Below are 23,781 nucleotides of genomic sequence, written 5' to 3' on the forward strand. Positions count from 1 at the left end.
CTAGTCTACAGCCCCACACTGTCTAGTCTACAGCCCCACACTGTCTAGTCTACAGCCCCACACTGTCTAGTCTACAGCCCCACACTGTCTAGTCTACAGCCCCACACTGTCTAGTCTACAGCCCCAGCCCCACACTGTCTAGTCTACAGCCCCACACTGTCTAGTCTACAGCCCCACACTGTCTAGTCTACAGCCCCACACTGTCTAGTCTACAGCCCCACACTGTCTACAGCCCCAGCCCCACACTGTCTAGTCTACAGCCCCAGCCCCACACTGTCTAGTCTACAGCCCCACACTGTCTACAGCCCCAGCCCCACACTGTCTAGTCTACAGCCCCACACTGTCTACAGCCCCAGCCCCACACTGTCTAGTCTACAGCCCCACACTGTCTAGTCTACAGCCCCACACTGTCTAGTCTACAGCCCCACACTGTCTACAGCCCCAGCCCCACACTGTCTAGTCTACAGCCCCACACTGTCTACAGCCCCAGCCCCACACTGTCTAGTCTACAGCCCCAGCCCCACACTGTCTAGTCTACAGCCCCACACTGTCTAGTCTACAGCCCCAGCCCCACACTGTCTAGTCTACAGCCCCACACTGTCTAGTCTACAGCCCCACACTGTCTAGTCTACAGCCCCACACTGTCTAGTCTACAGCCCCACACTGTCTAGTCTACAGCCCCACACTGTCTAGTCTACAGCCCCACACTGTCTAGTCTACAGCCCCACACTGTCTAGTCTACAGCCCCACACTGTCTAGTCTACAGCCCCACACTGTCTAGTCTACAGACTGTCTAGTCTACAGCCCCACACTGTCTAGTCTACAGCGCCACACTGTCTAGTCTACAGCTACAGACTGTCTAGTCTACACACTGTCTAGTCTACAGCCCCACACTGTCTAGTCTACACACTGTCTAGTCTACAGCCCCACACTGTCTAGTCTACAGACTGTCTAGTCTATACACTGTCTAGTCTACAGCCCCACACTGTCTAGTCTACAGCCCCACATTGTCTAGTCTACAGCCCCACACTGTCTAGTCTACAGCCCCAGCCCCACACTGTCTAGTCTACAGCCCCACACTGTCTAGTCTACAGCCCCACACTGTCTAGTCTACAGCCCCAGCCCCACACTGTCTAGTCTACAGCCCCACACTGTCTAGTCTACAGCCCCACACTGTCTAGTCTACAGCCCCAGCCCCACACTGTCTAGTCTACAGCCCCACACTGTCTAGTCTACAGCCCCACACTGTCTAGTCTACAGCCCCACACTGTCTAGTCTACAGCCCCACACTGTCTAGTCTACAGCCCCACACTGTCTAGTCTACAGCCCCACACTGTCTAGTCTACAGCCCCACACTGTCTAGTCTACAGACTGTCTAGTCTACAGCCCCACACTGTCTAGTCTACAGCGCCACACTGTCTAGTCTACAGCTACAGACTGTCTAGTCTACACACTGTCTAGTCTACAGCCCCACACTGTCTAGTCTACACACTGTCTAGTCTACAGCCCCACACTGTCTAGTCTACAGACTGTCTAGTCTACACACTGTCTAGTCTACAGCCCCACACTGTCTAGTCTACAGCCCCACACTGTCTAGTCTACAGACTGTCTAGTCTACACACTGTCTAGTCTACAGCCCCACATTGTCTAGTCTACAGCCCCACACTGTCTAGTCTACAGCCCCAGCCCCACACTGTCTAGTCTACAGCCCCACACTGTCTAGTCTACAGCCCCACACTGTCTAGTCTACAGCCCCAGCCCCACACTGTCTAGTCTACAGCCCCACACTGTCTAGTCTACAGCCCCACACTGTCTAGTCTACAGCCCCACACTGTCTAGTCTACAGCCCCACACTGTCTAGTCTACAGCCCCACACTGTCTAGTCTACAGCCCCAGCCCCACACTGTCTAGTCTACAGCCCCACACTGTCTAGTCTACAGCCCCACACTGTCTAGTCTACAGCCCCACACTGTCTAGTCTACAGCCCCACACTGTCTAGTCTACAGCCCCACACTGTCTAGTCTACAGCCCCACACTGTCTAGTCTACAGACTGTCTAGTCTACAGCCCCACACTGTCTAGTCTACAGCGCCACACTGTCTAGTCTACAGCTACAGACTGTCTAGTCTACACACTGTCTAGTCTACAGCCCCACACTGTCTAGTCTACAGCCCCAGCCCCACACTGTCTAGTCTACAGCCCCACACTGTCTAGTCTACAGCCCCACACTGTCTAGTCTACAGACTGTCTAGTCTACAGCCCCACACTGTCTAGTCTACAGCCCCACACTGTCTAGTCTACAGCCCCACACTGTCTAGTCTACAGCCCCACACTGTCTAGTCTACAGCCCCACACTGTCTAGTCTACAGCCCCACACTGTCTAGTCTACAGCCCCACACTGTCTAGTCTACAGACTGTCTAGTCTACAGCCCCACACTGTCTAGTCTACAGCGCCACACTGTCTAGTCTACAGCTACAGACTGTCTAGTCTACACACTGTCTAGTCTACAGCCCCACACTGTCTAGTCTACACACTGTCTAGTCTACAGCCCCACACTGTCTAGTCTACAGACTGTCTAGTCTACAGACTGTCTAGTCTACAGCCCCACACTGTCTAGTCTACAGCCCCACACTGTCTAGTCTACAGCCCCACACTGTCTAGTCTACAGCCCCACACTGTCTAGTCTACAGCCCCACACTGTCTAGTCTACAGCCCCAGCCCCACACTGTCTAGTCTACAGCCCCAGCCCCACACTGTCTAGTCTACAGCCCCACACTGTCTAGTCTACAGCCCCAGCCCCACACTGTCTAGTCTACAGCCCCAGCCCCACACTGTCTAGTCTACAGCCCCACACTGTCTAGTCTACAGCCCCAGCCCCACACTGTCTAGTCTACAGCCCCAGCCCCACACTGTCTAGTCTACAGCCCCACATTGTCTAGTCTACAGCCCCACACTGTCTAGTCTACAGCCCCACACTGTCTAGTCTACAGCCCCACACTGTCTAGTCTACAGCCCCACACTGTCTAGTCTACAGCCCCACACTGTCTAGTCTACAGCCCCACACTGTCTAGTCTACAGCCCCACACTGTCTAGTCTACAGCCCCACACTGTCTAGTCTACAGCCCCACACTGTCTAGTCTACAGCCCCACACTGTCTAGTCTACAGCCCCACACTGTCTAGTCTACAGCCCCACACTGTCTAGTCTACAGACTGTCTAGTCTACAGCCCCACACTGTCTAGTCTACAGCCCCACACTGTCTAGTCTACAGACTGTCTAGTCTACAGCCCCACACTGTCTAGTCTACAGCGCCACACTGTCTAGTCTACAGCTACAGACTGTCTAGTCTACACACTGTCTAGTCTACAGCCCCACACTGTCTAGTCTACACACTGTCTAGTCTACAGCCCCACACTGTCTAGTCTACAGACTGTCTAGTCTACACACTGTCTAGTCTACAGCCCCACACTGTCTAGTCTACAGACTGTCTAGTCTACAGACTGTCTAGTCTACAGACTGTCTAGTCTACAGCCCCACACTGTCTAGTCTACAGACTGTCTAGTCTACAGCCCCACACTGTCTAGTCTACAGACTGTCTAGTCTACAGACACTCTAGTCTACAGCCCCACACTGTCTAGTCTACAGACTGTCTAGTCTACAGACTGTCTAGTCTACAGACTGTCTAGTCTACAGACTGTCTAGTCTACAGCCCCACACTGTCTAGTCTACAGACTGTCTAGTCTACAGCCCCACACTGTCTAGTCTACAGCCCCAGCCCCACACTGTCTAGTCTACAGCCCCACACTGTCTAGTCTACAGACTGTCTAGTCTACAGCCCCACACTGTCTAGTCTACAGCCCCACACTGTCTAGTCTACACACTGTCTAGTCTACAGCCCCACACTGTCTAGTCTACAGCCCCACACTGTCTAGTCTACAGCCCCACACTGTCTAGTCTACAGCCCCACACTGTCTAGTCTACAGCCCCACACTGTCTAGTCTACAGACTGTCTAGTCTACAGACTGTCTAATCTACAGCCCCACACTGTCTAGTCTACAGACTGTCTAGTCTACAGACTGTCTAGTCTACAGACTGTCTAGTCTACAGACTGTCTAGTCTACAGCCCCACACTGTCTAGTCTACAGCCCCACACTGTCTAGTCTACAGACTGTCTAGTCTACAGACTGTCTAGTCTACAGCCCACACTGTCTAGTCTACAGACTGTCTAGTCTACATACTGTCTAGTCTACAGACTGTCTAGTCTACAGACTGTCTAGTCTACAGCCCACACTGTCTAGTCTACAGCCCACACTGTCTAGTCTACAGCCCACACTGTCTAGTCTACAGACTGTCTAGTCTACAGACTGTCTAGTCTACACACTGTCTAGTCTACAGCCCCACACTGTCTACAGCGCACTGTTCTGTAACCTCCAACCTTGCACTGGATCAGCACTAGATTGGTTCCTAGATCTCGATCTGTTTTGTTATTGTAAACACTGCTGATGGTTCTCTCCCCTCCCACGCCGCTAGATCGGCTAGCAAGCTTCGTGTCTAGGTGTGCCGCCGAGGTCACGTGTGTAGGCCGTGTAGGTGTGCCGCTGAGGTCACGTGTGTAGGCCGTGTAGGTGTGCCATCATGTCAACATTGCTGGATACAAAAGTGCTGGATTAATTTTCAAACTGGACGCCTTTGACATCAGTTCATATTTTAAAACTAGGGTTATAAATTTTGCAATGGTTGAAATGAAATCAGTTAAAAATTGACACCGTTTTGTTAACCAGTGTGGTATGCAGGTGTTCAACAGGTAGCAACTTTTCTCCTGTCTGGGGAAATGGCACCATCAAAGACCAAAATACTAGATTCTAAATAGTTTACATGTGAATCGATTGTAAATCACATTTAAAAATTTGACCAGTGAAGATTTCAATCCCATTATCCGACCCTAGATCTAGAATCTAGATCTATTATTCAAATCTTCACATTAGTTGTATCGTCTATCTGTAAGCGATGTCAGAGATAAGTGATAAAGCTTAGGTCTACGGACTACTAGAATCTAGATCTAGATTCTAGAACTAGGTAGATCTAGTAGAGATCTTGTTGGTAGAATAGCCAATGATCAAACCTGGTTATTGTCTGTGTCGTTACGGCGATTTTATTGAGACTTTTTTTTTTATCCAATCAATATTATCAATGTTTGTGGGTTAGTATTCTAGTAGTATACACAACCTTATTACTGTGCTCTGGCCAACTTACCACACGTGTGTGTGTGTGTGCTATAGCCAACATATGACCACAGGTCTGTGTGTGTGTGTGTGTGTGCTATAGCCAACATATGGCCACAGGTCTGTGTGTGTGTGTGTGCTATAGCCAACATATGACCACAGGTCTGTGTGTGTGTGAGTGTGTGCTATAGCCAACATATGACCACAGGTCTGTGTGTGTGTGTGCTATAGCCAACATATGGCCACAGGTCTGTGTGTGTGTGTGTGCTATAGCCAACATATGACCACAGGTCTGTGTGTGTGTGAGTGTGTGCTATAGCCAACATATGACCACAGGTCTGTGTGTGTGTGTGTGTGCTATAGCCAACATATGGCCACAGGTCTGTGTGTGTGTGTGTGTGCTATAGCCAACATATGGCCACAGGTCTGTGTGTGTGTGTGTGCTATAGCCAACATATGACCACAGGTCTGTGTGTGTGTGTGTGCTATAGCCAACATATGACCACAGGTCTGTGTGTGTGTGTGTGTGTGCTATAGCCAACATATGACCACAGGTCTGTGTGTGTGTGTGTGTGCTATAGCCAACATATGACCACAGGTCTGTGTGTGTGTGTGTGTGTGTGCTATAGCCAACATATGGCCACAGGTCTGTGTGTGTGTGTGTGCTATAGCCAACATATGACCACAGGTCTGTGTGTGTGTGTGTGTGTGTGCTATAGCCAACATATGGCCACAGGTCTGTGTGTGTGTGTGCTATAGCCAACATATGGCCACAGGTCTGTGTGTGTGTGTGTGCTATAGCCAACATATGACCACAGGTCTGTGTGTGTGTGTGTGTGTGTGCTATAGCCAACATATGGCCACAGGTCTGTGTGTGTGTGTGTGTGTGCTATAGCCAACATATGACCACAGGTCTGTGTGTGTGTGTGCTATAGCCAACATATGGCCACAGGTCTGTGTGTGTGTGTGCTATAGCCAACATATGGCCACAGGTCTGTGTGTGTGTGTGTGTGCTATAGCCAACATATGACCACAGGTCTGTGTGTGTGTGTGTGTGCTATAGCCAACATATGGCCACAGGTCTGTGTGTGTGTGTGTGTGTGCTATAGCCAACATATGACCACAGGTCTGTGTGTGTGTGTGCTATAGCCAACATATGGCCACAGGTCTGTGTGTGTGTGTGTGTGTGCTATAGCCAACATATGGCCACAGGTCTGTGTGTGTGTGTGCTATAGCCAACATATGGCCACAGGTCTGTGTGTGTGTGTGTGTGTGTGCTATAGCCAACATATGGCCACAGATCTGTGTGTGTGTGTGTGTGTGTGTGTGTGCTATAGCCAACATATGGCCACAGGTCTGTGTGTGTGTGTGTGTGTGTGCTATAGCCAACATATGGCCACAGGTCTGTGTGTGTGTGTGTGTGTGTGTGCTATAGCCAACATATGGCCACAGGTCTGTGTGTGTGTGTGTGCTATAGCCAACATATGGCCACAGGTCTGTGTGTGTGTGTGTGCTATAGCCAACATATGGCCACAGGTCTGTGTGTGTGTGTGTGTGTGTGTGTGCTATAGCCAACATATGGCCACAGGTCTGTGTGTGTGTGTGTGCTATAGCCAACATATGGCCACAGGTCTGTGTGTGTGTGTGTGTGTGTGTGTGCTATAGCCAACATATGGCCACAGGTCTGTGTGTGTGTGTGTGCTATAGCCAACATATGGCCACAGGTCTGTGTGTGTGTGTGTGCTATAGCCAACATATGGCCACAGGTCTGTGTGTGTGTGTGTGTGTGTGCTATAGCCAACATATGGCCACAGGTCTGTGTGTGTGTGTGCTATAGCCAACATATGGCCACAGGTCTGTGTGTGTGTGTGTGTGTGTGTGTGTGCTATAGCCAACATATGACCACAGGTCTGTGTGTGTGTGTGTGTGTGTGTGTGTGCTATAGACAACATATGGCCACAGGTCTGTGTGTGTGTGTGTGCTATAGACAACATATGGCCACAGGTCTGTGTGTGTGTGTGTGTGCTATAGACAACATATGGCCACAGGTCTGTGTGTGTGTGTGTGCTATAGCCAACATATGGCCACAGGTCTGTGTGTGTGTGTGTGCTATAGCCAACATATGACCACAGGTCTGTGTGTGTGTGCGTGTGTGTGTGCTATAGCCAACATATGACAACAGGTCTTTGTGTGTGTGTGTGTGCTATAGCCAGCATATCATCACATTCACAGGTTTGTGTGTGTGCACTTTAAACAATACAATTTGTGTAGTTTTAGTACTTGAACCAAACCATTTGGTTAAGTAGAGTTAGCACTGTAGCACGGTATATATACCATTTGTGTTCCTGCCTGCTCAGTGGTCATTCAAACTTAAGTATTTTGTTAAAACCCAGTTGCACACACAGACTAGGAAAAAAGTTTAAAGTGTTAAAAGGGGGTGTAAGAGGTGTGCTGATTTTAGAAAGTAGTGTGCTTATTTATGGTCTTTGGTGTAAGAGGTGTGCTGAGAAAGTAGTGTGCTTTTTTATGGTCTTAAGTAGTTTTAAGTAGCTCAGATATGACTTGTAAGCTGTGACTATAAGCCTTTTAATTCTGCTGGTGTTAAGAAAGATAAAAGCTGTGACTATAAGCCTTTTAATTCTGCTGGTGTTTAGAAAGATAAAATAGCGGGGTGTTGGCCTTAAATACAAATATTAAATACTGTGTTTTTATACTAAACTATGTGACATCTATTGATGTGCTGTTTGTGGAGATAAGCAAAATATCCTATACTAAACTATGTGACATCTATTGATGTGCTGTTTGTGGAGATAAGCAAAATATCCTATACTAAACTATGTGACATCTATTGATGTGCTGTTTGTGGAGATAAGCAAAATATCCTATACTAAACTTTGTGACATCTATTGATGTGCTGTTTGTGGAGATAAGCAAAATATCCTATACTGAACTATGTGACATCTATTGATGTGCTGTTTGTGGAGATAAGCAACATCTTCGCTCACACAAGTCAGAGCATGTTTTGTGGACTTAGTAGGAAGTTGGCCCAGTCCTTCTCTAGAGGATCTCGGCGCTATGAAGAGAAGAAAGAAAAGAAAAAAAAGAAAAAGAAAAGATCAGGGTCTTTAGAAAGTTTTGAAATTTCTGGTGAATTCTCAACAGTTACAGTATATGAGGAGAAAATTGAGGTTGGTATATACTTGAGGAATTACATATAGATGTAGGGCAAAGTGGTTTTGTCTAAGTATAGGAATCTTTAACAATTAAGGAGGGTGTGGGCTGACACCAAAGTCAGTTGAATGTGATGATGTTTTTCAAGTTTTTACTTTTTTAAAAGTTCAATTGCATGCTGTAACATGAAATGAGAATAAAAACTCTAGGTAGCATACTCTTGAACCAGCCATTTGATTAATAGTTATAAAAATTATAACAAATCTAAAATGGTGAAAAATGTCAAAATCTTGACTTTATGATACAGCAGTTCAATCAGCCGTATTAGGGAACACTAAGCAGTAGGCCTACTGTTGGCCTAATTTTGAAAAAAACTTTTATTGGCCTTCTGTTGGCCTAATTTTGAAAAAACCTTTTTTACTAGCTTTTATTTAGTTTGCACTGTCTGTGGGTTTGTGGCAAATTGTGTAACTCAATTTCGCCCCACTTCAAATGCAGCAATTTCAATTAAACTTTCCAGATATGTTCCACTTTGATGATAATAAAAGTCTATTTTTTAACTTAATTAGATGTTTAATTAGTCATTTAAAAAAAAGTAACTAAGGGGAGATAACAACATTATATCACTATATTCTTCAATAGTAGAAGGAGGGATAACTAACTAGACGCTATCACCCTTTACAGTTTGTTGTGCTGTGGTTCACAAGAATGTTTACAATCGCAGAGGTGGTCGATCTAGTGCAGACTATTAGGGGCAGATAATAGTTTTTAAACAATTTGAAACTAAGAGGAAGTAACTGGATCTGCTTGATCTATTTGCTGTTGTCTGTAACTATCGTCATGGGCTGCTGCTTTCACTGGGGGAAGGGTTATTATCTTTTAGGAACCTCTAATAGTGTTTTAATGCAAATATTTTAAAGTCACAGCATTGGTACTGTTGAATTAATAAAATATTAATTACTAAAAAGTAGAAAATCAAACAAATAAAAAAAAAACCTTTACTTGGCAGCAATAAGCTTTTACATGCACTGAAAATTAAAAAATAAAATAATTGATTCACTTTCTTTAATAAATGCTTTTGTCTCAAAAATATGTTAAAGATCTCATGAGCTATTTTCTTACTAAATGAAGTAAATTAGTTTTATGTTCTTATTTTCAGTGTATGTAAAAGCTTGTTGCTCTAGAGGCTTTTTTATATTTGTTTTATATTGCAATGTGTTTAGACTTGAGTAAGTAAAAAGAGATTGTTATCTGAATACAAAAATAAAGATGGAGTAATCTCCCTTAAACTTTCAAGAATATTATTTTAAAACTTATAACACTACAAGGGATGGCTATTCCAGATCTAGGCATGATTTTTTAAATTAATTTTTAAATACTTGAATTTTCAAAAATAGAATCTTGTAGAAAAAAAGCAATGCATCCCAAATAAACGGCAAACAATGTGTGTATAATAATGCTGAACATCAGTACTTTATCAAGAAAAACTTAATAAATTTTCACTTATTTATGAAATTTTGTCAGCTCAGCTGTTATTGTGTTCACAGACAATCAGACACACACACACACACAATTATAAAGACAAAATTGCAAAACCAAATTTTTCTGACTCAAGGAGGTGAAAAACAGGCAATATGTTGCACTATTACAATACTTCCTCCAAATTTTGTATACGAGAAAGTATATTTTAAAAAGCGGGAGCGATCTTCTCTAAACTTTCTTGTATATTCTTATGCAACAGTAAAATGGTTTGCATTTACAGAAATGTTTTTTTACTGTTTTTTTAATTTTTTGTGTTTTTAAATAGAATAGAATTGAGTAAAAAAAATTTGCATAAAATACTTTAACATCAACCTTTTGTACAATTATGCAATAAAAAGGAGAAAATAATAATTTAAAAAAAAAAATAGAATTACTAACTACTATTTAAAAAACTGAAATTAAAAGAGTGGGTCGATTTTTTAATTTCTTTGGATATCGTAGGTCACATTTGAAAGTTCTCCAAGTATAAGATGTAATTCTTATGTATGAAATTGTATATACAAGACGTCATATTCCCAAGAAAATAAAATGCCACTTCCATTTACTGGAAGTGGTTTGAAAGTTGAGTGTAACCTTTCTACACAAACTTTTACTTATATTTGAAAATATTCACCTAACAATCAATGCATCTTTTATATTTGGTATATAATAATATTGATAAACTAGGAAGGAAGTGTACAATGGCCAAAACTGTTATAAATAAAATCCTATTTATTTTTTGTGCACAATTACAATACTTTCTCTATATGCTGTCTATCTTACACATTTAGAATAATAAGCTTTTAATTGCATTAAAAATAAGAAAATGAAACAAGTATAAAGTAATTATAAAAATATAAAATATATATAAAAATATAAATGATATATAGTACTATATTATATATAAATCTTTATTTTCATTAAATTAAAAAAAAATATTACTTTTAAGTTCATTTACTGTTTTGTTTCATTTTTACTTTTTACAAACTTTTATTTAACTTGCTTCCTCTGTCTGTCTGTCGACAGCGTGCGTCTCTTCCTAAATATTAGATTATTAGATAATAAAGAGACCCATGCTTTAAATAGTAGTGTATTATTATATATTTAAAGAAAATCATTTTTTTTCTACTTTTTAATGTATCCTAATATATATAAAGTCCATGTGTGCACTTCTCTCTCTCTCCCTGTCTGCAATCTTTTTGAGGGTATGTGATAATGATGTTCTGCGATATATTGAGAACTTAAAGATATGGACTTCTGTTGAAAATAATATGAAATAATATGCTGGATGTTTTAAATGTATAAACTAAATTTTGTTTAAGAAGGAAAATAAAAAATAAAGGCATATTCGAATGTAGAAACATTTTTAATTATGCAAGCGGAAAAGTTTCATGTTGTGACAGGAACCCAAAAAACAATGACGTCACATGCCACATGTTTAAACTATGGAAAGTACACAAAAGTAATGACGTCACATGCCACATGTTTAAACTATGGAAAGTACACAAAAGTAATGGCGTCACATGCCACATGTTTAAACTATGGAAAGTACACAAAAGTAATGGCGTCACATGCCACATGTTTAAACTATGGAAAGTACACAAAAGTAATGGCATCACATGCCACATGTTAAACTATGGAAAGTACACAAAAGTAATGGCGTCACATGCCACATGTTTAAACTATGGAAAGTACACAAAAGTAATGACGTCACATGCCACATGTTTAAACTATGGAAAGTACACAAAAGTAATGGCGTCACATGCCACATGTTTAAACTATGGAAAGTACACAAAAGTAATGGTGTCACATGCCACATGTTTAAACTATGGAAAGTACACAAAAGTAATGGCGTCACATGCCACATGTTTAAACTATGGAAAGTACACAAAAGTAATGACGTCACATGCCACATGTTAAACTATGGAAAGTACACAAAAGTAATGGCGTCACATGCCACATGTTTAAACTATGGAAAGTACACAAAAGTAATGGCGTCACATGCCACATGTTTAAACTATGGAAAGTACACAAAAGTAATGACGTCACATGCCACATGTTTAAACTATGGAAAGTACACAAAAGTAATGACGTCATCTTCCAATTTTAGAATATGAAGAAACTAACTATTTCATTGAAATTTGATTTAGATCTATAGATCTACCTATCAAAATGAACCCTATTAAATGTATGCAATTTTCTTGGCCAAAAGTAATACAAATTACTTTAAAAAACAACATAAATACCATTGAATAGTCTCTTAATCAGTGTGTGCAGTTAATATGTTGTGTTGACTAATAATGTATATCATTTTTATTTTCTAATAGGTATTGGTAGGATATGTTATTTTAAATGAGTCGGATTTTTAGCTATTTAGTTATTTCTTTGCTTTGTCACTAATATCATTCAATGTGTAGTAAGCCACATAGCGTTTTGACCAATAACTATTTTATAAAATATTTTTCTCAAACAAACATAACATTCAAATGTATAGGCCTATAATTCATGTGTGAGGGGTACCCACGGCTAGTTATTACATAAAAGCCTGTTATTTAGAACCTCTGAAACAATATTAGCTGCTCTGTTTTACACTATCTGTTCCCCACTGCCCTGTTATGTTCCCCAAAGCACCATTCTGTTCCCCACTGTTCCTATCTCACTGTTCCCCACTGTTCTTATATGTTCCCCAAAGCACCATTCTGTTCCCCACTGTTCCTATCTCACTGTTCCCCACTGTTCTTATCTGTTCCCCACTGCACCATTCTGTTCCTAACTGTTCCCCACTGTTCTTATCTGTTCCCCACTGTTCTTATCTGTTCCCCACTGTTCTTATCTGTTCCCCACTGTTCTTATCTGTTCCCCACTGTTCTTATCTGTTCCCCACTGTTCTTATCTGTTCCCCACTGTTCTTATCTGTTCCCCACTGTTCTTATCTGTTCCCCACTGTTCTTATCTGTTCCCACTGTTCTTATCTGTTCCCCACTGTTCTTATCTGTTCCCCACTGTTCTTATCTGTTCCCCACTGCATCATTCTGTTCTAATGTTACTTTTTATTTCCTGTTCCTTTCATGTTCAAGTCTCCCTGATCTTTCTCTCCCAGCAAGGCCAGTCTCTCTAATCCTATCTTTCTCTCCCAGCAAGGCCACACAAGTCTCTCTAATCCTATCTTTCTCTCCCAGCAAGGCCAGTCTCTCTAATCCTATCTTTCTCTCCCAGCAAGACCAGTCTCTCTAATCCCATCTTTCTCTCCCAGCAAGACCAGTCTCTCTAATCCCATCTTTCTCTCCCAGCAAGGCCACACAAGTCTCTCTAATCCCATCTTTCTCCCAGCAAGGCCACACAAGTCACTCTAATCCTATCTTTCTCTCCCAACAAGGCCACACAAGTCTCTCTAATCCTATCTTTCTCTCCCAGCAAGACCAGTCTCTCTAATCCTATCTTTCTCTCCCAACAAGACCAGTCTCTCTAATCCTATCTTTCTCTCCCAGCAAGGCCACACAAGTCTCTCTAATCCTATCTTTCTCTCCCAACAAGACCAGTCTCTCTAATCCTATCTTTCTCTCCCAGCAAGGCCACACAAGTCTCTCTAATCCTATCTTTCTCTCCCAACAAGACCAGTCTCTCTAATCCTATCTTTCTCTCCCAACAAGACCAGTCTCTCTAATCCTATCTTTCTCTCCCAACAAGACCAGTCTCTCTAATCCTATCTTTCTCTTCCAGCAAGACCAGTCTCTCTAATCCTATCTTTCTCTCCCAGCAAGACCAGTCTCTCTAATCCCATCTTTCTCTCCCAGCAAGGCCACACAAGTCTCTCTAATCCTATCTTTCTCTCCCAACAAGACCAGTCTCTCTAATCCTATCTTTCTCTCCCAACAAGACCAGTCTCTCTAATCCTATCTTTCTCCCAGCAAGACCAGTCTCTCTAATCCCATCTTTCTCTCCCAGCAAGGCCACACAAGTCTCTCTAATCCCATCTTTCTCTCCCAGCAAGGCCAGCCTCTCTAATCCTATCTTTCTCTCCCAGCAAGGCCAGTCTCTCTAATCCCATCTTTCTCTTCCAGCAAGGCCAGTCTCTCTAATCCTATCTTTCTCTCCCAGCAAGGCCACACAAGTCTCTCTAATCCCATCTTTCTCTCCCAGCAAGGCCACACAAGTCTCTCTAATCCCATCTTTCTCTCCCAGCAAGGCCACACAAGTCTCTCTAATCCCATCTTTCTCTCCCAGCAAGGCCACACAAGTCTCTCTAATCCCATCTTTCTCTCCCAGCAAGGCCACACAAGTCTCTCTAATCCCATCTTTCTCTCCCAGCAAGGCCACACAAGTCTCTCTAATCCCATCTTTCTCTCCCAGCAAGGCCACACAAGTCTCTCTAATCCTATCTTTCTCTCCCAGCAAGGCCACACAAGTCTCTCTAATCCCATCTTTCTCTCCCAGCAAGGCCACACAAGTCTCTCTAATCCCATCTTTCTCTCCCAGCAAGGCCACACAAGTCTCTCTAATCCCATCTTTCTCTCCCAGCAAGGCCAGTCTCTCTAATCTCATCTTTCTCTCCCAGCAAGGCCAGTCTCTCTAATCCCATCTTTCTCTCCCAGCAAGGCCACACAAGTCTCTCTAATCCTATCTTTCTCTCCCAGCAAGGCCACACAAGTCTCTCTAATCCCATCTTTCTCTCCCAGCAAGGCCACACAAGTCTCTCTAATCCTATCTTTCTCTCCCAGCAAGGCCACACAAGTCTCTCTAATCCCATCTTTCTCTCCCAGCAAGGCCACACAAGTCTCTCTAATCCTATCTTTCTCTCCCAACAAGACCAGTCTCTCTAATCCTATCTTTCTCTCCCAACAAGACCAGTCTCTCTAATCCTATCTTTCTCTCCCAGCAAGACCAGTCTCTCTAATCCCATCTTTCTCTCCCAGCAAGGCCACACAAGTCTCTCTAATCCCATCTTTCTCTCCCAGCAAGGCCAGTCTCTCTAATCCTATCTTTCTCTCCCAGCAAGGCCAGTCTCTCTAATCCCATCTTTCTCTCCCAGCAAGGCCAGTCTCTCTAATCCTATCTTTCTCTCCCAGCAAGGCCACACAAGTCTCTCTAATCCCATCTTTCTCTCCCAGCAAGGCCACACAAGTCTCTCTAATCCCATCTTTCTCTCCCAGCAAGGCCACACAAGTCTCTCTAATCCCATCTTTCTCTCCCAGCAAGGCCACACAAGTCTCTCTAATCCCATCTTTCTCTCCCAGCAAGGCCACACAAGTCTCTCTAATCCCATCTTTCTCTCCCAGCAAGGCCACACAAGTCTCTCTAATCCCATCTTTCTCTCCCAGCAAGGCCACACAAGTCTCTCTAATCCTATCTTTCTCTCCCAGCAAGGCCACACAAGTCTCTCTAATCCTATCTTTCTCTCCCAGCAAGGCCACACAAGTCTCTCTAATCCCATCTTTCTCTCCCAGCAAGGCCACACAAGTCTCTCTAATCCTATCTTTCTCTCCCAGCAAGGCCACACAAGTCTCTCTAATCCTATCTTTCTCTCCCAGCAAGGCCAGTCTCTCTAATCCCATCTTTCTCTCCCAGCAAGGCCAGTCTCTCTAATCCCATCTTTCTCTCCCAGCAAGGCCACACAAGTCTCTCTAATCCTATCTTTCTCTCCCAGCAAGGCCAGTCTCTCTAATCCTATCTTTCTCTCCCAGCAAGGCCACACAAGTCTCTCTAATCCCATCTTTCTCTCCCAACAAGACCAGTCTCTCTAATCCTATCTTTCTCTCCCAGCAAGGCCAGTCTCTCTAATCCTATCTTTCTCTCCCAACAAGACCAGTCTCTCTAATCCTATCTTTCTCTCCCAGCAAGACCAGTCTCTCTAATCCTATCTTTCTCTCCCAACAAGACCAGTCTCTCTAATCCTATCTTTCTCTCCCAACAAGACCAGTCTCTCTAATCCTATCTTTCTCTCCCAGCAAGGCCAGTCTCTCTAATCCCATCTTTCTCTCCCAGCAAGGCCAGTCTCTCTAATCCCATCTTTCTCTCCCAGCAAGGCCACACAAGTCTCTCTAATCCTATCTTTCTCTCCCAGCAAGGCCAGTCTCTCTAATCCTATCTTTCTCTCCCAGCAAGGCCACACAAGTCTCTCTAATCCCATCTTTCTCTCCCAGCAAGGCCACACAAGTCTCTCTAATCCTATCTTTCTCTCCCAGCAAGGCCACACAAGTCTCTCTAATCCCATCTTTCTCTCCCAGCAAGGCCACACAAGTCTCTCTAATCATATCTTTCTCTCCCAGCAAGGCCACACAAGTCTCTCTAATCCTATCTTTCTCTCCCAGCAAGGCCACACAAGTCTCTCTAATCATATCTTTCTCTCCCAGCAAGGCCAGTCTCTCTAATCCCATCTTTCTCTCCCAGCAAGGCCAGTCTCTCTAATCCTATCTTTCTCTCCCAGCAAGGCCAGTCTCTCTAATCCCATCTTTCTCTCCCAGCAAGGCCACACAAGTCTCTCTAATCCTATCTTTCTCTCCCAGCAAGGCCACACAAGTCTCTCTAATCCTATCTTTCTCTCCCAGCAAGGCCACACAAGTCTCTCTAATCCTATCTTTCTCTCTCAACAAGACCAGTCTCTCTAATCCTATCTTTCTCTCCCAGCAAGACCAGTCTCTCTAATCCTATCTTTCTCTCCCAGCAAGACCAGTCTCTCTAATCCCATCTTTCTCTCCCAGCAAGGCCACACAAGTCTCTCTAATCCTATCTTTCTCTCCCAACAAGACCAGTCTCTCTAATCCTATCTTTCTCTCCCAGCAAGGCCACACAAGTCTCTCTAATCCTATCTTTCTCTCCCAGCAAGACCAGTCTCTCTAATCCTATCTTTCTCTCCCAGCAAGACCAGTCTCTCTAATCCCATCTTTCTCTCCCAGCAAGGCAAGTCTCTCTAATCCCATCTTTCTCTCCCAGCAAGGCCACACAAGTCTCTCTAATCCTATCTTTCTCTCCCAACAAGACCAGTCTCTCTAATCCTATCTTTCTCTCCCAGCAAGACCAGTCTCTCTAATCCTATCTTTCTCTCCCAACAAGACCAGTCTCTCTAATCCCATCTTTCTCTCCCAGCAAGGCCAGTCTCTCCTATCTTTCTCTCCCAGCAAGGCCAGTCTCTCTAATCCCATCTTTCTCTCCCAGCAAGGCCACACGTCTCTCTAATCCCATCTTTCTCTCCCAGCAAGGCCAGTCTCTCTAATCCCATCTTTCTCTCCCAGCAAGGCCACACAAGTCTCTCTAATCCTATCTTTCTCTCCCAGCAAGGCCAGTCTCTCTAATCCTATCTTTCTCTCCCAGCAAGGCCACACAAGTCTCTCTAATCCTATCTTTCTCTCCCAGCAAGACCAGTCTCTCTAATCCTATCTTTCTCTCCCAGCAAGGCCAGTCTCTCTAATCCTATCTTTCTCTCCCAGCAAGGCCAGTCTCTCTAATCCCATCTTTCTCTCCCAGCAAGGCCACACAAGTCTCTCTAATCCCATCTTTCTCTCCCAGCAAGGCCAGTCTCTCTAATCCCATCTTTCTCTCCCAGCAAGGCCACACAAGTCTCTCTAATCCCATCTTTCTCTCCCAGCAAGACCAGTCTCTCTAATCCCATCTTTCTCTCCCAGCAAGGCCACACAAGTCTCTCTAATCCCATCTTTCTCTCCCAGCAAGGCCAGTCTCTCTAATCCTATCTTTCTCTCCCAGCAAGACCAGTCTCTCTAATCCCATCTTTCTCTCCCAGCAAGGCCACACAAGTCTCTCTAATCCTATCTTTCTCTCCCAGCAAGGCCACACAAGTCTCTCTAATCCTATCTTTCTCTCCCAGCAAGGCCAGTCTCTCTAATCCTATCTTTCTCTCCCAGCAAGGCCACACAAGTCTCTCTAATCCTATCTTTCTCTCCCAGCAAGACCAGTCTCTCTAATCCTATCTTTCTCTCCCAGCAAGGCCACACAAGTCTCTCTAATCCTATCTTTCTCTCCCAGCAAGGCCAGTCTCTCTAATCCCATCTTTCTCTCCCAGCAAGGCCACACAAGTCTCTCTAATCCCATCTTTCTCTCCCAGCAAGGCCACACAAGTCTCTCTAATCCCATCTTTCTCTCCCAGCAAGGCCAGTCTCTCTAATCCCATCTTTCTCTCCCAGCAAGGCCACACAAGTCTCTCTAATCCCATCTTTCTCTCCCAGCAAGGCCACACAAGTCTCTCTAATCCCATCTTTCTCTCCCAGCAAGGCCACACAAGTCTCTCTAATCCCATCTTTCTCTCCCAGCAAGGCCACACAAGTCTCTCTAATCTCATCTTTCTCTCCCAGCAAGGCCGCACAAGTCTCTCTAATCCCATCTTTCTCTCCCAGCAAGACCAGTCTCTCTAATCCCATCTTTCTCTCCCAGCAAGACCAGTCTCTCTTATCCCATCTTTCTCTCCCAGCAAGGCCAGTCTCTCTAATCCCATCTTTCTCTCCCAGCAAGGCCACACAAGTCTCTCTAATCCCATCTTTCTCTTCCAGCAAGACCAGTCTCTCTAATCCCATCTTTCTCTCCCAGCAAGGCCACACAAGTCTCTCTAATCCTATCTTTCTCTCCCAGCAAGGCCAGTCTCTCTAATCCCATCTTTCTCTCCCAGCAAGACCAGTCTCTCTAATCCTATCTTTCTCTCCCTGCAAGGCCAGTCTCTCTAATCCTATCTTTCTCTCCCAGCAAGACCAGTCTCTCTAATCCCATCTTTCTCTCCCAGCAAGACCAGTCTCTCTAATCCCATCTTTCTCTCCCAGCAAGGCCACACAAGTCTCTCTAATCCTATCTTTCTCTCCCAGCAAGGCCACACAAGTCTCTCTAATCCTATCTTTCTCTCTCAACAAGACCAGTCTCTCTAATCCTATCTTTCTCTCCCAGCAAGACCAGTCTCTCTAATCCTATCTTTCTCTCCCAGCAAGACCAGTCTCTCTAATCCCATCTTTCTCTCCCAGCAAGGCCACACAAGTCTCTCTAATCCCATCTTTCTCTCCCAGCAAGACCAGTCTCTCTAATCCTATCTTTCTCTCCCAGCAAGGCCACACAAGTCTCTCTAATCCCATCTTTCTCTCCCAGCAAGGCCACACAAGTCTCTCTAATCCCATCTTTCTCTCCCAGATGGGCCACACAAGTCTCTCTAATTCTATCTTTCTCTTCCAGCAAGGCCACACAAGTCTCTCTAATCCCATCTTTCTCTCCCAGCAAGGCCACACAAGTCTCTCTAATCCTATCTTTCTCTCCCAGCAAGGCCACACAAGTCTCTCTAATCCCATCTTTCTCTCCCAGCAAGGCCACACAAGTCTCTCTAATCCCATCTTTCTCTCCCAGCAAGACCAGTCTCTCTAATCCCATCTTTCTCTCCCAGCAAGGCCACACAAGTCTCTCTAATCCCATCTTTCTCTCCCAGCAAGGCCACACAAGTCTCTCTAATCCCATCTTTCTCTCCCAGCAAGGCCACACAAGTCTCTCTAATTCTATCTTTCTCTCCCAGCAAGGCCACACAAGTCTCTCTAATCCCATCTTTCTCTCCCAGCAAGGCCACACAAGTCTCTCTAATCCCATCTTTCTCTCCCAGCAAGGCCACACAAGTCTCTCTAATCCTATCTTTCTCTCCCAGCAAGGCCACACAAGTCACTCTAATCCCATCTTTCTCTCCCAGCAAGACCAGTCTCTCTAATCCCATCTTTCTCTCCCAGCAAGGCCACACAAGTCTCTCTAATCCTATCTTTCTCTCCCAGCAAGGCCACACAAGTCACTCTAATCCCATCTTTCTCTCCCAGCAAGGCCACACAAGTCTCTCTAATCCCATCTTTCTCTTCCAGCAAGACCAGTCTCTCTAATCCCATCTTTCTCTCCCAGCAAGGCCACACCAGTCTCTCTAATCCTATCTTTCTCACCCAGCAAGGCCACACAAGTCTCTCTAATCCCATCTTTCTCTCCCAGCAAGGCCAGTCTCTCTAATCCCATCTTTCTCTTCCAGCAAGACCAGTCTCTCTAATCCCATCTTTCTCTCCCAGCAAGGCCACACAAGTCACTCTGAGATGATGTCTGGCCAACATAACTGGTATGCATGTTCTCATGCGAGACCTACATACTGTAATGTTTGTCGAGAAGCACTTTCTGGAGTGACTTCACATGGATTATCTTGTGAAGGTAAGAAAATATCTGGATTATCTTGTGAAGGTAAGAAAATATCTGGATTATCTTGTGAAGGTAAGAAAATATCTGGATTATCTTGTGAAGGTAAGAAAATATCTGGATTATCTTGTGAAGGTAAGAAAATATCTGGATTATCTTGTGAAGGTAAGAAAATATCTGGATTATCTTGTGAAGGTAAGAAAATATCTGGATTATCTTGTGAAGGTAAGAAAATATCTGGATTATCTTGTGATGGTAAGAAAATATCTGGATTATCTTGTGAAGGTAAGAAAATATCTGGATTATCTTGTGATGGTAAGAAAATATCTGGATTATCTTGTGAAGGTAAGAAAATATCTGGATTATCTTGTGAAGGTAAGAAAATATCTGGATTATCTTGTGAAGGTAAGAAAATATCTGGATTATCTTGTGAAGGTAAGAAAATATCTGGATTATCTTGTGAAGGTAAGAAAATATCTGGATTATCTTGTGAAGGTAAGAAAATATCTGGATTATCTTGTGAAGGTAAGAAAATATCTGGATTATCTTGTGAAGGTAAGAAAATATCTGGATTATCTTGTGAAGGTAAGAAAATATCTGGATTATCTTGTGAAGGTAAGAAAATATCTGGATTATCTTGTGATGGTAAGAAAATATCTGGATTATCTTGTGAAGGTAAGAAAATATCTGGATTATCTTGTGAAGGTGAGAAAAAAATCTGGATTATCTTGTGAAGGTGAGAAAAAAATCTGGATTATCTTGTGAAGGTGAGAAAAAAATCTGGATTATCTTGTGAAGGTGAGAAAAAAATCTGGATTATCTTGTGAAGGTGAGAAAAAAATCTGGATTATCTTGTGAAGGTGAGAAAAAAATCTGGATTATCTTGTGAAGGTGAGAAAAAAATCTGGATTATCTTGTAAAGTTAAGAGAATATTATTGGATATTTCAAATGGATGAATTTTGGAAGCTTACCATTTCACACAAGTGCTCATAGGAGCTAGTTAAATGTGAAGGTCAACCATCTTAAGTCAAGGCCCATTAGAGCCTGGGTTAGTGACTCTAGCCTGGGTTAGTGACAGTAGCCTGGGTTAGTGACTGTAGCCTGGGTTAGTGACTGTAGCCTGGGTTAGTGACTGTAGCCTGGGTTAGTGACTGTAGCCTGGGTTAGTGACTGTAGCCTGGGTTAGTGACTGTAGCCTGGGTTAGTGACTGTAGCCTGGGTTAGTGACTGTAGCCTGGGTTAGTGACTGTAGCCTGGGTTAGTGACTGTAGCCTGGGTTAGTGACTGTAGCCTGGGTTAGTGACTGTAGCCTGGGTTAGTGACTGTAGCCTGGGTTAGTGACTGTAGCCTGGGTTAGTGAGCCTGGGTTAGTGACTGTAGTCTGGGTTAGTGACTGTAGCCTGGGTTAGTGACTGTAGCCTGGGTTAGTGACTGTAGCCTGGGTTAGTGACTGTAGCCTGGGTTAGTGACTGTAGCCTGGGTTAGTGACTGTAGCCTGGGTTAGTGACTGTAGCCTGGGTTAGTGACTGTAGCCTGGGTTAGTGACTGTAGCCTGGGTTAGTGACTGTAGCCTGGGTTAGTGACAGTAGCCTGGGTTAGTGACTGTAGCCTGGGTTAGTGACTGTAGCCTGGGTTAGTGACTGTAGCCTGGGTTAGTGACTGTAGCCTGGGTTAGTGACTGTAGCCTGGGTTAGTGACTGTAGCCTGGGTTAGTGACTGTAGCCTGGGTTAGTGACTGTAGCCTGGGTTAGTGAGCCTGGGTTAGTGACTGTAGCCTGGGTTAGTGACTGTAGCCTGGGTTAGTGACTGTAGTCTGGGTTAGTGACTGTAGCCTGGGTTAGTGACTGTAGCCTGGGTTAGTGACTGTAGCCTGGGTTAGTGACTGTAGCCTGGGTTAGTGACTGTAGCCTGGGTTAGTGACTGTAGCCTGGGTTAGTGAGCCTGGGTTAGTGACTGTAGCCTGGGTTAGTGACTGTAGCCTGGGTTAGTGACTGTAGCCTGGGTTAGTGACTGTAGCCTGGGTTAGTGACTGTAGCCTGGGTTAGTGACTAGCCTGGGTTAGTGACTGTAGCCTGGGTTAGTGACTGTAGCCTGGGTTAGTGACTGTAGCCTGGGTTAGTGACTGTAGCCTGGGTTAGTGACTGTAGCCTGGGTTAGTGACTGTAGCCTGGGTTAGTGAGCCTGGGTTAGTGACTGTAGTCTGGGTTAGTGACTGTAGCCTGGGTTAGTGACTGTAGCCTGGGTTAGTGACTGTAGCCTGGGTTAGTGAGCCTGGGTTAGTGACTGTAGCCTGGGTTAGTGACTGTAGCCTGGGTTAGTGACTGTAGCCTGGGTTAGTGACTGTAGCCTGGGTTAGTGACTGTAGCCTGGGTTAGTGAGCCTGGGTTAGTGACTGTAGCCTGGGTTAGTGACTGTAGCCTGGGTTAGTGACTGTAGTCTGGGTTAGTGACTGTAGCCTGGGTTAGTGACTGTAGCCTGGGTTAGTGACTGTAGCCTGGGTTAGTGAGCCTGGGTTAGTGACTGTAGCCTGGGTTAGTGACTGTAGCCTGGGTTAGTGACTGTAGCCTGGGTTAGTGAGCCTGGGTTAGTGACTGTAGCCTGGGTTAGTGACTGTAGCCTGGGTTAGTGACTGTAGCCTGGGTTAGTGACTGTAGCCTGGGTTAGTGACTGTAGTCAGTGTTTTAGAGGGAAGGACTGTACAGAGAGTCAGTTAATGAACAACTGCAGTGTTTTAAAGGGAAGGACTGTACAGAGAGTCAGTTAATGAACAACTGCAGTGTTTTAGAGGGAAGGACTGTATAGAGAGTCAGTTAATGAACAACTGCAGTGTTTTAGAGGGAAGGACTGTACAGAGAGTCAGTTAATGAACAACTGCAGTGTTTTAGAGGGAAGGACTGTACAGAGAGTCAGTTAATGAACAGCTGCAGTGTTTTAGAGGGAAGGACTGTACAGAGAGTCAGTTAATGAACAACTGCAGTGTTTTAGAGGGAAGGACTGTACAGAGAGTCAGTTAATGAACAACAGCAGTGTTAATTTGTTGATGTCAGTCCAGCACCATACATGCTCTACTGTACCAGGGTACAAACTCTTTGAACTTGTGCTATGCCTATCTTTTCTGTACCAGGGTACAAACTCTTCGAACTTGTGCTATGCCTAACTATCTTTTCTGTACCAGGGTACAAACTCTTTGAACTTGTGCTATGCCTAACTATCCTTACTGTACCAGGGTACAAACTCTTTGAACTTGTGCTATGCCTATCTTTTCTGTACCAGGGTATAAACTCTTTGAACTTGTGCTATGCCTAACTATCTATTCTGTACCAGGGTACAAACTCTTTGAACTTGTGCTATGCCTAACTATCTTTTCTGTACCAGGGTACAAACTCTTTGAACTTGTGCTATGCCCAACTATCTTTTCTAATACAGGTACAAACTTTTTGAACTTGCTCTATTTTAGTGTGCAAATTTAAAGCTCACAAACGCTGTGCTATCCGTGCTTCAACAAACTGTAAGTGGACAGCCTTGGCTTCTATTGGCAAAGATATTATTGAGGATGACGATGGGGTAAGTCATAACCTGATGAAATTTAGCTATAAAGTAAGTAAAGTTTCCCTTTCAAACCTGACGGTCTATGGGGCAAGTGAAGTAGAGTTCACTTGATATTTGTCTATACATTTATCAAAAGTTTCTCTCTAGATCGCAATGCTGCACTTTGTCTGAATGCTGA

General features: G+C 44.2%; 1 protein-coding gene across 1 annotated transcript in view; it reads left to right on the forward strand.

The window, feature by feature from the left end:
• LOC131938086 (diacylglycerol kinase delta) overlaps nucleotides 1–23,781 on the forward strand; it is a 173,844-nt gene that overhangs the window by 42,346 nt on the left and 107,717 nt on the right. The window contains exons 6-7 of the mRNA XM_059295982.1: nucleotides 19,933–20,068; nucleotides 23,512–23,618. Coding sequence (XP_059151965.1) covers nucleotides 19,933–20,068; nucleotides 23,512–23,618 — 243 coding nt within the window. The remainder of the gene's footprint in view (nucleotides 1–19,932; nucleotides 20,069–23,511; nucleotides 23,619–23,781) is intronic.

This window comes from Physella acuta, unplaced genomic scaffold (assembly GCF_028476545.2).
Source record: "Physella acuta isolate Inbredline_101_S28 unplaced genomic scaffold, ASM2847654v3 ptg000233l, whole genome shotgun sequence".
In the NCBI taxonomy this organism is placed as follows: Eukaryota; Metazoa; Mollusca; class Gastropoda; family Physidae; genus Physella; species Physella acuta.